The sequence below is a fragment of the Prionailurus bengalensis genome, chromosome E1 (assembly GCF_016509475.1).
Source record: "Prionailurus bengalensis isolate Pbe53 chromosome E1, Fcat_Pben_1.1_paternal_pri, whole genome shotgun sequence".
NCBI lineage: Eukaryota > Metazoa > Chordata > Mammalia > Carnivora > Felidae > Prionailurus > Prionailurus bengalensis.
The window spans coordinates 37542977-37558737 of NC_057347.1; the positions used below are offsets into that span (position 1 = coordinate 37542977).

General features: G+C 56.7%; 1 protein-coding gene, 1 non-coding gene and 1 pseudogene across 5 annotated transcripts in view; all 3 read left to right on the forward strand.

Moving 5' to 3' along the window:
- The window catches only part of ARHGAP23 (Rho GTPase activating protein 23), an 80019-nt gene that overhangs the window by 45259 nt on the left and 18999 nt on the right, over positions 1 to 15761 (forward strand). For all 4 annotated transcript variants that reach the window (XM_043584238.1, XM_043584237.1, XM_043584239.1 and 1 more), the window contains 7 exons: positions 561 to 704; positions 7147 to 7467; positions 8769 to 8830; positions 9110 to 9240; positions 9908 to 10029; positions 10420 to 10575; positions 15583 to 15661. In XM_043584238.1, the coding sequence (XP_043440173.1) occupies positions 561 to 704; positions 7147 to 7467; positions 8769 to 8830; positions 9110 to 9240; positions 9908 to 10029; positions 10420 to 10575; positions 15583 to 15661 (1015 nt within the window). The remainder of the gene's footprint in view (positions 1 to 560; positions 705 to 7146; positions 7468 to 8768; positions 8831 to 9109; positions 9241 to 9907; positions 10030 to 10419; positions 10576 to 15582; positions 15662 to 15761) is intronic.
- Positions 11161 to 11856, forward strand: LOC122486012 (annotated as a pseudogene).
- Positions 11257 to 11390, forward strand: LOC122486213. Its single transcript, XR_006298065.1, has one exon. It is a non-coding gene; the product is annotated as a small nucleolar RNA SNORA70 (small nucleolar RNA).

A 15761-nucleotide genomic window follows, 5' to 3' on the forward strand; every position in this document is an offset into this window, starting at 1 on the left:
CTTGATTTCAAACCCTCGGTATCTTTGGTTCATTTAACACCTTGAGGATATTGTCACCTGGCTTATTCCTTATCGCTTCCTCTGCTTACTTAACTCTCCCTTGACCTGTCACTTCTGTTGCTGGAGTCGTGTTGACACTATCACTTCCTCTGTTTAACTCCTTGTGGACATGACTACATGCTCCACTAACTCAGCCTTTGTTGATGTTTCCACTTCCTCTGTTTATGTAACTCCGTGTTGTCACAATCACTTCCTTTGTTTCCTTAGTTGCTTCAAGTCCATAAAATTAAAGGAGGTACCAGATTGGCTTTTCTAGCGTGGTGAGACGTGTGGTCGGCAGGTCATAGCCTTTCTTCCTTTCTGGCTTCCTCGGCACATACGTCCCATGACCTCAGCGCGGTGGTTCAGAGAGGGCAAGCGGGGCCTGTGAGGTCACACAGCACAGCAGAGTGTAGCCCAGGCATCCACCGGGCCCGCGTGGCTGTGCGAGGTCCATGGGCCTTCTGGCATGCTGGCACCGTGGGAGCCCCCCTAAGTTGCCCTCCGTTGTGTCCCTGCAGTCCTTGGATAGCTGGGGTACTTCCGAAGATGCTGATGTTCCTTCTAAGCGACACTCAACCTCTGACCTCTCGGACGCAACCTTCAGCGATATCAGGAGAGAAGGCTGGTTGTATTATAAGCAGGTCCTCACCAAGAAGGGGAAGGTAAGGTGGTTGGCAGCCTGAGGTGGAGGTGGATGGACGCTGTCTCCGGCAGAACTCTCCGGCTTTTATACCCGCCCCACAGCCTCTGGAGCCAGAGGGAACCAGCTGAGGCTGTAGCCTGAGGGGTAGAGGTTAGATGTTAGGAAGAACTTCCTGGGGGGCATAAAGAACTCACGAACAAGAGGGGTTAACCAGAGAGGTTGTCTCTGCTGCTGCGGGAGGGATCTGGTCAAACTGTGCCTGGAATTCTGACAGAACCATCCCACGGTGATCCTTGGTTGGCTGATCGCCCCAGAAGGGGTCACTGGGGGCTCACGGAAAATGAGGGAGCAAGGCCAGGGTGATTCTTTCGGAGGAGCTGAGACCCAAAAGAAGGCAGACGTTAGCCTTTTCGGGGCCTTGCGGGGCCAGCAAAGCTTTTAGTCTTTATCCTAAGAGCCACTGAAGCCCCTGGGGTCTCTTTCATTTGGCTTCCTGGGGAATGAATTAGAGAGGGGCCCCGGCTGGGGCCGGCTGGAGGCAGGAGGACCAATTAAGGGCGACCACAGCGACGGCTGGGCATGCAGGTGGCAGGGGGAGACAAACAGGATCCCAGAGCGAGGAGGCCGGGGCCCTGGGTCCACGGAGGCGACGCGGCCCGGGCGAAGCTGAGCGGAGCGGTTAGCATCGACCTGGGCTTGGCCCTTGCCTGCATCATGAATTGCCCGGGGGAAGCTTGGGTGACTCACCCGCCTATGACTCAGTTTCCTCGTCTGTAAATAGAGCTAACAACAATCCCTAGCATATACACCTGTTGCTGAGGATTAAACAAGATGATCTCAGCAAAAGTGCACCCAGTGCCTGGCACGGGGAGCTGCTAGTCCTCTGCTATTAGTTGAATTTTCCACCCCGCCTTCTGGGGGTCTTGTACCTGGAGAGAATGTAAGCTTTGAAGTCAGACAGACTGGGAGCTCCTGACCAGCCACTTATCCAGCATATGGTTTTGGGCAAGCCCCTTAACCTCTGTACCTCACTCTTCTGATCTGTAACGTGGGGACAGTGCCATTCTACGTCCCGGGCTGGTGGGAGGTGAAGTGAGATGTATGGGCCAGGTGGGGCTGGCATCCATCTGTGCCCTCATCCAGTCCACGATAATGACCGAGTGCCTGCCATGCTCCCGATTCTCGGTCGAGGTTCTGGGTATTTAGTGGTGTGGGAGGCAGGCCATCCCGCCCCGCTGGGGCTCAGGACAAGCAGAGGAAGCACCCGGTGCATAATAGTTGCCAGCCCACGACTGTCAGGACTGGAGAGCTGAGCTGAATGGCACGCAGTAGGTGACCCCAGCCTAGGCGGGGTTGGGGGAAGGTGTCGGGGAGGCTGTGACATGAAGGGTGTGTGAGAATCCACAGAACAGGGAGGGGGTGGGAAGTGCTCTGACAGTGGAGATGCCCTCCTGGATGGTCTGGGAGAAAGGAACAGAGGGCGTGCTGGGTGGCCACGAGCCAGGTGAGAGGTAGAAGCCGAGGTGGGGAGGCAGGTGCCTGCTTCGGGACCTCATCACCCAGGACAAGCCTTTGCAGGGGTTTAGATGGGGATGGGAGGTGTGTAAGCCCAGGAGGCAAGGGTCACATCTGTGATAGGAGGTGACAATGCCATTGCCGCTGTCCAGGTGAGCCAGGGCGGGGGCTCTAAGGTCGTGGCATGGGGTGGAGGGGAAGGGACAATTTAGAGACACTGAGGGACCGATGGGTTTGGCTTGCTGATGGCTGGGAGGTGAGGGAGGGTGGAGGAGGCAGATGATGGCTGCGGGGGCGATGGGGCCTTCCCCTGAGCCACAGGGCACTGGAGGGGCAGGTTGGTGAGTGGAAGCCAAGGGTTCCTTTGGGGACTTGTGGAGTCCAAGGGCCCTGGGTCATGCCCCGGTGGGGGTGTCCTGGGTTCAGAGGCTCTAGGGCTGTGGCACTCGGGAGGGAGTCAGTCTATCAGGGTGTGCACTTGTAGCCACAGGTGTGGGAGCACTGAGGGAGAAGGCGAGAGACTGGCTGCACCTTGAGAGGAAGTGGGGAGAGCAGACCAAAGAGGAAAGCCAGCAAGATGGCAAGAGGGGTTGCCTAGGAGGGCAGCAGGGGCCAGCTGTGTGAGCTGAGGAAGGGGAGATGAACCCTTCCAGCCCCAATTTGAGCTCCTCTGAGGGCTAGGGGAGAACTGCTGACTCCGGCCTGCGAGGTGGCCCATCTCCCAGCTCTGGATGGCTCCAGGCAGCCGCACCACAGTGTCTCCCAGGCAGGGACGGGAACTGGGCCCTTCCTGCTCACTGACCGGTACTGGAGGACAGGGGCTTCCACTCCTGGCTTGGCCAGGACCCGATTTCACTTGTCCCCTCGGTGCTGTGGCCTGGGAGTTAGGAGAGGGGTCATTAAGTCAGCTTTGGGCCCTTAGTCTGTCCAGGGAACTGATGTCCAGCCGGATGTTGTCCGCTCTGGCAAGTCTAACCTCTCCCGGGTAACCCCCACCCAGCCTCCAGGCTCTTTCAGAGACCATTCACTGTCGGGCAGAGGGAGGTAGGTGTGACAGGTCCCTGCAGTCACAGACCTACATTTGAGCAGGATGTAACCTTGGGAACTGGCTAGTTCACCTTTCATTTACCAGTAGGGAACACTGATGCCAAGGGAGGGGGCTTGACTTATCCAAGGTCACCTAGTTGGTTCGGTCTCAAAGGGTCACCTTGTTGGGGCGCCTGGGTGGCTCAGTCGGTTAAGCGTCCGACTTCGGCTCAGGTCATGATCTCACGGTCCGTGAGTTCGAGCCCCGAGTCGGGCTCTGTGCTGACAGCTCAGAGCCTGGAGCCCGTTTCAGATTCTGTGTCTCCCTCTCTCTCTGCCCCTCCCCTGTTCATGCTCTGTCTCTCTCTGTCTCAAAAATAAATAAACATTTAAAAAAAAAGGGTCACCTTGTCACACACCCCCCCCCCCTCACTCTGATATAAGAAATTCCCCTGGAGGGGCGCCTGCATGGCTCAGTGAGTTAAGCATCTGACTCTTGATTTCGGCTCAGGTCACGATCTCATGGTCGTGAGATCGAGCCCCGAGTCGGGCTTTGTGCTGAGCTTGGAGCCTGCTTGGGATTCTCTCTCCCTTTCTCTCTGCCCCTCCCCTCTTGCACGCCCGCTCTCTCTCTCTCAAAATAAAAATATAAACATGACAACAAATTCCCCTGGAGGGTCATGTCATTTCCTGCTCTGACAATCCTGTCTGGGTCCAGCAGGTCTGTGGTGGTGGGCAGGGCTCATGGTCAGATGTGGCCGTGTTACCCGCCAGCCACGGAGTTTCCTCATCTGGCTCGTTCTGAGGGCAGAGGCCCCTGTTGGATGAGTGGTAGGTAGGCCACCGGTGCAAGGAAGGGAGCCCTGGGCCTGATGGGGGAGAGCCTCTGCCCTCAGGGTGCTCCGAGGATGATTAATTCATTAATTCATTTATTCAATAAATATTGATGAGCACTTACCCTACGCCTGTGGAGGCTGTAGGCTCTTGGCTAAGGATGTGAGAGGACAGACCAGTTCCCGGCCCCCATTTACTGGAGAAATCCGCAACTAGCATTAAGCGGAGGTTACAGTAAGCACTCAGGGAAAATGAACAGGGTGATGTGAATTGCCTTTAATTCTGGAGGTAGCAGGGAGCTGCCTTTATTAAAAAAATGGTCAATGGGGCGCCTGGGTGGCGCAGTCGGTTAAGCGTCCGACTTCAGCCAGGTCACGATCTCGCGGTCCGTGAGTTCGAGCCCCGCGTCGGGCTCTGTGCTGACAGCTCGGAGCCTGGAGCCTGTTTCAGATTCTGTGTCTCCCTCTCTCTCTGCCCCTCCCCCATTCATGCTCTGTCTCCCTCTGTCCCAAAAATAAATAAAAAACGTTGAAAAAAAAAAAATGGTCAGTGGGGACTCCCGGGTGGCTCAGTTGGTTGAGCGTCTGATTCTTGATTTCAGCTCAGGCCATGATCTCACGGTTCGTGAATTCGATCCCCTTGTTGGGCTCTGTGCCAGCGGTGTGGAGCCTGCTTGGGATTCTCTCTCTGCCCCTCCCCGACTCATGCACGCTCTCCCCCCCCACCCCCCACCCCCCGCCTCAAAATAAATAAATAAATGTTTTTTTTTTTTAAAGAAAGAAAAAATGGTCAGCGAAGTCCTCACTGAGGAAGTGACGTTTGTGACATTTGATCTCAGATCTAAAGGGCAAGAAGGAGGCCACATGGAGAAGTGAGGGAAGGGGCTCTGACCAGAAGGGACAGCAAGAAAGAACAAAGGCCCCAAGAAAGGAAAGGGTTGGCTTGTTCACTAGAGAAGGGCCCCTGTGTCTTGACACAGCGAGAAAGAAGTCGGTGGAGAAGCTGAGTTTGGAGGGGGAGAGACACATCATGAAAGTTGTTGGGTTTGATTCCAGTGGCGGTGGGAACCTACCAGGGAGTGCCACACAGGGGAGAGACACCATCTCGCTTACATTTTAAAATGGTGGCTGCAGGGGCGACTGTCTGACTCAGTAGGTAGAGTGTGTGACACTGGATCTCAGGGTCGTGAGTTTGAGCCCCACGTTGGCACAGAGATTACTTAAAAAAAAAATGTTGGCAGCTGTGGGGTGGAGAGTGGATTGCAGGAGATGAGGGTGGGGACTGGGAAGGTTTGTGTAGTTGTCCAGGTAAGAGGTGTTGGTGGTATAGACAAGTTGGTAAATATCGGGAAAAGGTGGAGACAGGTGGTGTTTTGGAAGCAGCACAGGTATGACTTCCTGATGGGTTGGATGTCAAGGGTGAGGAAGGGGGGGGGTCAAGGGCAAGTCCTAGTTTTCTGGGCAACTGGGTGGATGTGTTGAGCTGGAGAAGTTGGGGAGGGCTGTGGAGGAATAAGTTTGGTGACAAAAATCAAGTACCCCGTGGAGTGCCTATGAGACATGCACATGGGGACACTGAGTAGGCAGTGGGAGGTGCAGGACTGTGGCGGGGGGGGGGGGGGGGAGGTCGGGGGAGAATGCTGGACCAGGGATATGTTTGGGAATCTCCATCAGTAGACAGATGGGATTTAAAGCCACAGGTGTGGATGACATCACAGGAGAGACATTCAGGGAAAGGGGAGCCCAGGACAAAGTTCTGGAGCTCCCCCTCCTGTAGGGCAGGGGCTTAGCCTCCGCTCTAGAGTCATGTGGGGCCCCATGATTCTTTGTTGTGGGGGGCTGTCTTGGCCATCGGGGCGTGTTTAGCAGCACCCTTGGCCTCTACCCACTAGATGCCATAGCACGTCTCCAGGTGTGACGACTGAAAATATCTCCAGATAAATGTCCTCTGGGGACCATTGGCTCCAGTTGAGAACCGCTGATGAGAGCATGTTGTGGGGGGCTGGGGGCGGGGAGAAAACCAATGGAGGAGACTGAGAAGGAGCCAGTGGAATGAGGAGGAAAACCAGGAACCACGGGGTCCCGGATGCCAAGAGAGGGCTTGGAGAAGGAAGGAGCTGCAGGCTGGTAACGTGCCTCAGAGAGGCTAAGGAAAAGGCCAGGCCGGACGGAGAAGCTGCTTCGGCAGCACGAGGGGCCAGAGTGACCTTATGAGTGGCCTCTGAGACCAGGATACAGAGTAGAGTCTTGAACGAGGGGCAGACAAGCTGGGAGAGCAGGTGCGGTGGGGAATTCTTGATCGGTTTGCTGCGCAGGGGGCAGCGTGTGGACTTAGGAACGGCTTTACGAGGATTTTATGTAAGGTGGGCTAGGCTGGGTGGGGGCCTCGCTGCTGCTGTGGGGGCATTGCTGACCAGATGCTGTTGATGCTAGTATTTTTTTTTTTAATGTTTATTTTTGAGAGAGACAGAGACAGAGTGTGAGCGGGGAGGGGCAGAGAGAAAGGGAGACAGAATCTGGAGCAGCCTCCAGGCTCTGAGCAAGCTGTCGGCACAGAGCCTGACGCTGGGCTTGAACTCCCGAACTGCGCGATCATGACCTGAGCCGAAGTCGGAGGCTTTAACTAACTGAGCCACCCAGGTGCCCCGTTGATGCTAGTATTGATTGATTGATGGATTGATTTTTGAGAGCATGAGAGAGAACTGGAGCAGGGGAGGAGCACAGAGAGAGGGAGACAGAGGATCTGACGAGGGCCTCACCAGCTGTGAGATCGTGACCTGAGCCGAAGTCGGATGCTAGTGTTTAAAGATGCTGGTGTTTAAAGGAAGGTTGGGGGACTGAGAACGGTGGGTAGGGGTGTCCAGGCAGGTAAGGGGCTGGGCAGGAGGGTGGGGCAGGGGGCTCCTGGCCGTGGGGCGGGGTCCCCACTGCTGTGGCCGCCTGCAGCTCCCGGGGCCCCCTCGCGCTGTGGGGGCGGGGAGGGCAGGCCCCGCCTCTCACACCCTCCCCCTTCCCATGTCTCCCCCCCCCCCCCCCCCCCCCCCCCCCCCCCCCCCCCCCCCCCCCCCCCCCCGTGTCTCCCTGCAGAAAGCGGGCGGCGGCCTGCGCCAGTGGAAGCGGGTCTACGCCGCGCTGCGGGCGCGCTCCCTCTTGCTGAGCAAGGAGCGGCGGGAGCCCGGGCCGGCGGCGGCGGCGGGGGCGGCGGCGGCCGTCGCAGGTGAGGACGAGGCGGCGCCCGTCTGCATCGGCTCCTGCCTGGTGGACATCTCCTACAGCGAGACCAAGAGGAGGCACGTGTTCCGGCTGACCACCGCTGACTTCTGTGAATATCTCTTTCAGGCTGAGGACCGGGATGACATGCTGGGCTGGATCAGAGCGATCCGAGAGAACAGCAGGGCCGAGGGCGAGGTGAGGGCCCGGCCGCCCACCAGGGCTGGGGTGGGGCGGGGCCGGGCGGGGTGGGGGTGGGGGTGCAGGGAGGCCCCAGGGCCGCCCCTCCCCTGCCGCGGACCTCGCTTCACCGCTCTGAGCCTCAGTTCCCTCCTCCATAAAATGGGCCAACAGGGGGTACCCCCTGCAGCCCTACGTGCCGGGGCTTTGGCGTAAAGAGAAAATACAGACAGCGGCTCCCAGAGCCCTCGGCACCCTCAGTGCTCCCTGGCCGGCAGGAACACTAATAACTACAGGGAAGGCACGAATTATTATCGTTATTATCATTATTATTACTGCCTTGGGCAGGCTGTGGCACAGAGAGGTCAGCTCCCGGCCAATCTTAGGTCTTGCTTCAGAAAGCCGGGGTTTCTTATGGAGTGAATTACAGAATGCGGTGCCCCTGTGCCAGAACCGTGGCTGGCCCTTCTGACAGGGCTGGCCTGTCAGCAGGGCACCAACACATTGACCTTGGGAGGAGGCCAAGAGGATTGGCCTTTGGCAGCAGGCTGCACTGGTTGAGCCAAAGGCTTTGGCAGGGATTTCAGGGTAGTTTCTCAATGGCGCCCCCTCTTGGGCAGCTGCAGCTGCACACCCAGAGCCGGGGCTGAAGTTTCTGTTTCACTTGCCCTCCCCCCTCCAGCAGGGGCTTGCACCGAGGTGCCTTTGCTCACGTGCACACAGCTCTGTGGGGGTCCTGAGCTCCAGGGCTGGTCTCTGCCATGAGGATGCTGGGCCAGGGGGAGAGGGGTGCCAGCACCTGGCCTCTGGGCCACAGACCCTCTTACTGACCAGAGACACATCCTTTGGCTGAACCAGGCTCTGCTCCCCTCAGGACATTGTCTTTCCTTACTGTAGGGAGGAAGGTACCTGGAATGTGTGGCCCTGTTCTGGGGGGCCTGGCTGGGCTGTCCCCAGCAGGGTACAGTCAGGGGGTCCCACGTGACTTCCATTATTGCCAGGGCTGCCGCTCCTAGGGGCATCTCCTCTGTGCCTGGCCAGGAATGTGATGAGTGTTACATGCACAATTCTGCAGCCCAACCGTGAGGTTGCCATGTTATCTTCTTTGTTACTGTGGAGGAGACTGAGGCTCAGAGAGGCCAGTGGATTACCTAGGTCACACAGCTGGTGAGGGGGTGCTCGGGAGTCCAGCCCTGGTCTTTCTCGCTCCAGGGTCGGTGCCCTCCAGCTGGCGAAGCCGAGGCAGGGGCCAGGGATGAGGCCTGAGTTGGCTGGCTGTGGGCACTGAGGGGGTCTGCTTTCTCTTTCCTTTCCTCCAGGACCCCGGCTGTGCCAACCAAGCTCTGATCAGCAAGAAGCTTAATGATTATCGCAAAGTAAGGTGAGGTCCAGCTCTCATGAATAGTCTTGACCGTGAGGCGGGGGGCACTCCAGACAGAGGTCATCCTCCTGGCCCACCTCTGGGCCCGAGGCAGCCTCTGAATCACCCTCTATGGGGGTGGGGGTGGGTGGGTGGGTAGGCAGAGCCTCCAGTCCCCAGAAGGACAAGGAGGGATTTGTCAGGGCTGGAGGGGAGGTCTAAGGTGGTAGGAGGCTGGGGCAGGTGGCATGTTGGGTGACCCCAGATGAAGACTTTTCCTCTCCTCCTTTTCCTACACAGCCATAGCTCTGGGCCCAAAGCTGACTCCTCCCCCAAAGTCTCTCGTGGCCTGGGGGGCCTCAAGTCTGAGTTCCTCAAACAGAGTACCGCACGTGGCTTCAGGACTCAGGACCAGTCCGCAGGGAGCAAGGGTAGGAAGGTGGCTGCTAAGGGGGCAGTATGTGTGTGTGCACACGTGGGAGGGTGGGGGTCAGTTCTGTGGGTCTACATGGGAGCCAAGGGCTTGTGTGTGTGTGTGTGTGTGTGTGTGTGTGTGTGCATGTGTTGGGCTAGATGTGTGCCAGGATTATCCTGGTATGTCAGTCTGTGTGTGTATGCCTGTGAGGGTCTAGGGGCTTCCAGAGTCTTAGGGCTGGAAGGGCCTGGAACCTGATTTCCCTCCGTGACATCCCAGCTGGGTGTTCTCCAAGTCCCTGCCTGTGTCCCTTCAGGAGCAGGAGGCTCATGCTCTCTGGAGGCGGCCTTTTCCCTCTTTATACACTTTCGACTATTAGAAAGTTCTTTCTTTGGTTGTATCAGAATCTGCGACCCCCACCTTGTTGTTTTAGCCCTCGAGGCCATATAGAAGTCCTTACTTTCCTCCGAGGGCTGACTCCTCAGGAATAAACCCCCTCATCTCTGAGGCCTTCTCTCAGGATATAATTTCCCTTCAGCCCTCAGCATTCCAGTTGCCTTTCTGATGGAGTCCCCACATGTCCAAACATGGGTGGGTGTGTGTGACCAAGTGTGGCTGCTGCCCCTCCCCGGCCGCCCCCGCCCCCCGCTCACCCTGACTTTGTCTGCCTTCTCCGACCCCAGATGACAGTGCTGCCACTCCCAAAACCCCATGGGGCATCAACATCATCAAGAAGAACAAGAAGGCAGCTCCTAGGGCGTTTGGGGTCCGTCTGGAGGAGTGCCAACCAGCCATAGAGAACCAGGTGAGCCCCCGCCGTACCCCAGGACAGGCAGAGAAGGGGGCAGACCAAGGCACAGAGGGTCAGAGCTGTGAGGGACTTTGGAACCAGCTCTCCGCCTCATCTTAGAGACACCGCGGTTGTGGGGGTTGTCGGGGGGCAGAGCCCAGGGAGGGAACAGCAGAACTGAGGCAGAGCCCGGAATCCCCACCCTCCAGTCAGTGCTCCCGTGCCCACCATGGTGAGGCTCTGGTGCCCGGAGATGGTGAGGGCTTTCTGTTCCCCTGCATGGGGCCCCCGGGCAGCAGCTCCGGCCGTGTACCGCTCCCGTCTTGGCCTTCCCCCCTCTTCTGGCTCACCGGTGGGGAATCCTGCCTTTTACCTTCCTAACACGTCTGCCCTGCCTGTCCGCAGCGGGTCCCCTTGATCGTGGCTGCGTGCTGTCGCATCGTGGAGGCACGGGGTCTGGAGTCCACAGGCATTTACCGAGTGCCTGGTAACAATGCAGTGGTGTCCAGCCTGCAGGAGCAGCTCAACCGTGGGCCCGGGGACATCAACCTACAGGATGAGGTGGGTGCAGCCGGGGAGTCTGTGGAGGCGGGGAGGGGCCAAGGTGGCGTGTGTGTCTGTCGTGTTCCTTGTACCCTGCAGCGTGCCTGGCAGCGGGCCGGGGCACGAAGAGGGGTGAGACGGGACCTGTCCTTGCGGGCCAGGCCCGGGGATGGGCATCCCCCCCAACTGAGGCCTGACAGGTGCAGTCGTGGCTAGGGAGCCTTGAGGCAGAGGCTCGCAGGCAATAGTTTGGGGGCCTTGAGGATGAGTAGAGTTCATTAAAAGCCGGTGAAAGCCGGGCGAGGGCATTCCGGGCCGAGGGAATGGCCTGGGCAAAGGGGCGGGCCCTGAAGGTTTGCCAACAGTCGACTCACCTTCTCTGTAAAGGACCAGGTAGCAGATGTTTTAGGTGCTGGTTACCACGCGGTCTCCTCCTCCTCCTCTTTCTTTTTCTTCAGTCCTTTAAACACGTGAAAACCGTTCTTAGCTCCAGGGCCACACAAAACCAGGCCGCAGGCTGGACTTGACCCGCAGGCTGTGCTCCGCAGACCCCTGGCTTAGAAGGGGAGCCTGTGGTATTTTCTGGAGCAGCCAGGACTTTGAATGGTTGCAACGTGGGAAGAGGAGGGGCCGGTCAGATGAGACAAAGCCGGCTCGTGAAGCAGTCTGACAGCCACACTTAAAAGTTTGCAGCAGGCTCAGCAGCCGGTTAAGCCGACTGTGCTCTTTCCCCACGGGGACCCAGGGTGCCGCAGCTGCAAACAGCAGCCTCCTTGGTGGTGTATGCAGCCTGTTGATTGTATAGGCTGCCCTAAGGGACCTTGGGGACAGCCTTTCCCAGTGGACATTGAGGTTTGGCCTCATGCTGTCTCCGGTCTAGGCTCCAGACGGGTATGCGGCATGGGGGGACGGGGCACCTTTGGAAAGCCCCCGGTCACGGTGGCCAAGGTCTGCATCGGCCAAGTCATCATGTCCATCTGTACCAAGTTGCAGAACAAGGAGTCTGTGATCGAGGCCCTACATAGGGCCAAGTTCAAGTTCCCTGGCCGCCAGAAGATCCACATTCCCAAGAAGTGGGGCTTTACTCAGTTTATTGCGGATGAATTTGTAGACGTGGTGGCCAAAAAGCGGCTCATCCCAGATGGCTGGGGGTCAAATACATCCCTAATCGTGGCCCCTTGGACAACTGCTGGGTTCTGCATTCATGAGAACCTTGGTGCTGTCCCTCCCTATTCATGCCCACCAATAAGTTCCACTTCCTGTAAAAAAAAAAAAAAAAAAAAAAAAGCTCACTTAAAAAAAAAAGTCAGTTATATCTCAGTAAAGCTGGAAAAAAACTAAAGAAATATATGTTTTTTTAAGTATTTATTTTGAGAGAGAGTGAGCATGAGCAGGGGAGGAGCAGAGAGAAAGAATCCCAAGCAGGCTCTGCCCTGTCAGCACAGAGCCCAACGTGGGGCTTGAATCTACAAACCATGAGATCATGACCTGAGCCAAAACCAAGAGCCAGACGTTTAACTGACGGAGCCACCTAGGCGTCCCCTCAAAAAATATATATTAAAAGAATTAAAAAAAAATTTTTTTTAATGTTTTATTTATTTTTAGAGAGAGAAAGAGACAGGACGCAAATGGGGGAGAGGCAAAGAGGGAGGGAGACACAGAATCCGAAGCAGGCTCCAGACTCTGAGCTGTGAGCACAGAGCCTGACGCAGGGCTCAAACTCACGAACCACGAGATCGTGACCTGAGCCAAAGTCGGAGGATTAACTGACTGAGCCACCCAGGGGCCCCCCAAAGAGATATTTTAACGTGAAAAAAAAAGAATGTGCAGCAGGGTCAGTGTTTCTCAAACTGTATGCCCCCAAAAAGCTGTGGGAGGCTGGGAGCAGGTCAGGAACCCCGGTCTTTGCTCAAACTAGAGAAATCTGCTTTGTTCTGTTTTTAATGTCATTTTTTTGTTTTTTCATATTGGGTTTTCACGTATGATTCTGTCTGGCAAAAAGGGGCTCTGCTGAAAAAGATTTTTGGAAAACCAGGAATCTGGGCAATGAAGTCCCATGAGTCACATATTTAGTGAAGCTTTATGTGATACCTGACCGTCTTCCTGCCCTTGGGGAAAACATGGGGAGAGAAGATAAGTACGTGTGGGACAGTGGCCAAGGGAGAAGGCTGCTCTCTCACCAAGGGCCAGATTGTGCGACGAGGAAGGAGAAGATGCCGAGGGCCGGAGCAGGTGGTAGACTTGAGTGTTTGAATCTTTGAAGCGTGAATGGGAGGGGGCAGGTGGACAAGAAGGCAGTCCAGGCTGGGAACGATGGCATTTTCCAAAATCCCAGAGAAGGGTCTGAGTGTCGAGACAGAGAACAGGCCCATTTCATTCCTCCTTCCTGGGCTTGCCAGGGGGGAGGATGAGGCCCGGGGCAGGAGGTGGAGGGCTTTTGATGGCTCCGCTGAAGTCTTTGATCTTGACAGTAGGGACAATAAGGAGCCTTCAGTGGTTCTTCAGCTGGGGAGGCATAAATCAGAGTGGAGTCTGCTTTAGCTTAAGTCTGACGGATACAAATGAGGGAGGCCCAGAGCGGGGCATCCAAGGGAGAAATTGCTGACATGTGGGAAGTGCCAGGGGCCAGGAGGACACGGTGGCCCCAGGGGAATAAGGAAGATGGGAGCAGCTCTAGGAGTTGACCACATGAGAGGGAGGAAGGGGGGTGCAGGGAGGAGCCAACATTTGAGCTGGGGGCTGGTGGTATCTCTCTGGCAGAAACTGGGGAGTAGGGCCCGAGAGGGAAGATGTGTCAGGCAGGCCCCCCCCGCCTGGATTTGGGGTGATGGCACAAACAGGCAGTCCCCAAGAGTGCACTGGAGGATGGACATGCTGGCGTTGGGGCACAGAGTGGGACGATGGAGGAAACTGCTGTGTGGGCAGAGGGTGGGCAGCAGGAGTGAAGGGCCAGGCTCCGTGTGGAACAGAGGAGAGGGGGGGCTCAGGTGAGGCTGGGGATGAGTGGCAGATGTGTGCACGTGGGAGGGGTCCAGAAGCCTTGGGTTTGGCAGCTTGGAGATGAGAACAGCCAGGAGGTGATGGGGCAGGTGGGCGGGCCCTGTGCTGGCTTGGGGATATGCCCAAAAGCACATTCGCTGGGGCTTAGCCAGGGAGAAGCATGGCCGAGGCTGGGGGGGCAGCGGACCCAAGTCAGGGCCCAGAGTGTGCTGGGCGTGTAGTTTTGTCTCAGACACCAGTCCTGTCCTCTGTCTTGGGGACTGCTGGAAGTTAAGTGCTGTGGGTAGGGTGACCGTAACTCCTGATGAACCTGAGGGGGAGGGTATTGTTCGTGGGATGGTGTGGGGCCATTGTACTGAGTGTGTGTGTTGTGGAGCTGCGTGTCTTTGTGGAAAGTGTTACCTTGTTTTCCGGGCCTGAGTTACTCTGAGCCCTTCCGGTCAAGGCTGTTACCCTGGACTTTGCACGGGGTGGTGGTGCCCCCTCGTGGACACAAGGGATAGTGACCGGCCATGCTTCATTCATTCTTGCATTCAACAATCCATTTATTTAAAAAAAAAATTTTTTTTTAATGTTTGTTTATTTTTGAGAGAGAGAGACATATTGTGAGCAGGGGATGGTTAGAGAGAGAGGGAGACACAGAATCCGAAGCAGGCTCCAGGCTCTGAGCTGTCAGCACGGAACCCGATGTGGGGCTTGAACCCACAAACAGATCAGACCCGAGCTGAAGTCGATGCTTAACCAACTGAGCCACCCAGGCGCCCCAACCATCCATTTATTTAAAACAGGGTTTCTTGGGGTACCTGGGTGGCTCAGTTGTTTAAGCGTCTGACTTTGGCTTAGGTCATGATCTTGCAGTTTGTGAATTTGGCCCCGCATCGGGCTCTGTGCTGACAGCTTGGAGCCTGGAGCCTGGAGCCTGCTTCAGATTCTGTGTCCCTTTCTCTCTGCCCTTCCCCTGCACTCTCTCTCTCTCTCTCTCTCTCTCAAAAATAAGTAAACATTAAAAAAAAAAAAACAACCCAGGTTTCTCAATCTTGATGCCTTGCAGAATAATTCTTTGTTGTGGGAAGGTGTCCTGTATATCACAGAAAGTTTAAAAGCATCCCCAGACTCTGGTGTTGTGGAAACCAAGGGGGTTCTGTCCCTGGGGGTGTGATTCTGCCCCTGTTGAGAACTACTCACTTAGGGTATATAGGTGCCAGGCTAACTGAGCTCACTAGGTGATAGGAGCACAGTGGGGGACAGGGGGGACAGGACAGGACAGACAGTCCTGCCAGGCAGGTAGGCAGGGAAGGAAAAAAATGCATACAACAGTGACAAAGTGTGGTAAGTGCCATGGAAGAAACAAGGTCAGGGCTGTTGTACAGATGAAGGGGCAGGGGCATTGGTGGCTGTGTTAGCTGTGACTGTCAGGGAAGGCGTCTCTGCAGAGATGGCATTTGGGTAGGATGAGGAGGCTGGCCTGTGAAGGGCAAGGGAGGAAACTTCTAGGGGAGGGAATTGGCATGTGCAAAAGGCCTGAGATAGGCAGGTGCCAGGCATGAATGACTGCTATGTCATGGATAAGGAGAGGGGGTCCAAGGGTGGCTCTCCACTAAATGGGGAGCCCTGGGAGGCAGGATTGAGTGCTAGTAGGCCCGAGGAGGTCCAACCACCAAGGAGGTTTCCCTCACTTCCGTCCCATAGTGCTTGCACCAAAGAAGGTACCTAGTACTTGCTGTGGGTGGGCAAATGCGGGAGCTCACTGGGCTTGCTGGAGCAGGGAGGGGTCGGGGCCAGCTGGTCAGGGGGCCAGGACCTAGCTGGGCGCTGTTCTGCTGCCACCACCCTGATGAGTCTCCTTAGGCCGGAGATTCCCTGGTCGGGGCAGAGCTTGGTGTGGGTGTACCCCAGGGAGGGCCGGGCCGGGCTAGACTAGCATGGAGGCGTGGGCACCTGGGCTGGGCCTGGGGGGGGGGGGGGATGGGGTTTGTGTACCCCGCTGGGCCTGCCTGGGACCTGACGTCTTCGCCCTCTCCCCAGCGCTGGCAGGACCTCAATGTGATCAGCAGTCTACTCAAGTCCTTCTTCCGAAAACTGCCTGAGCCTCTTTTCACCGACGGTGAGTGGGGGTGGAAGTGGAGGACGGGAGGAGGAGGGACACCTGTCTGTGCTGCACTCTGACCACTTCGTTTTATTGGGTTTGTTGGCTTTACTCATTG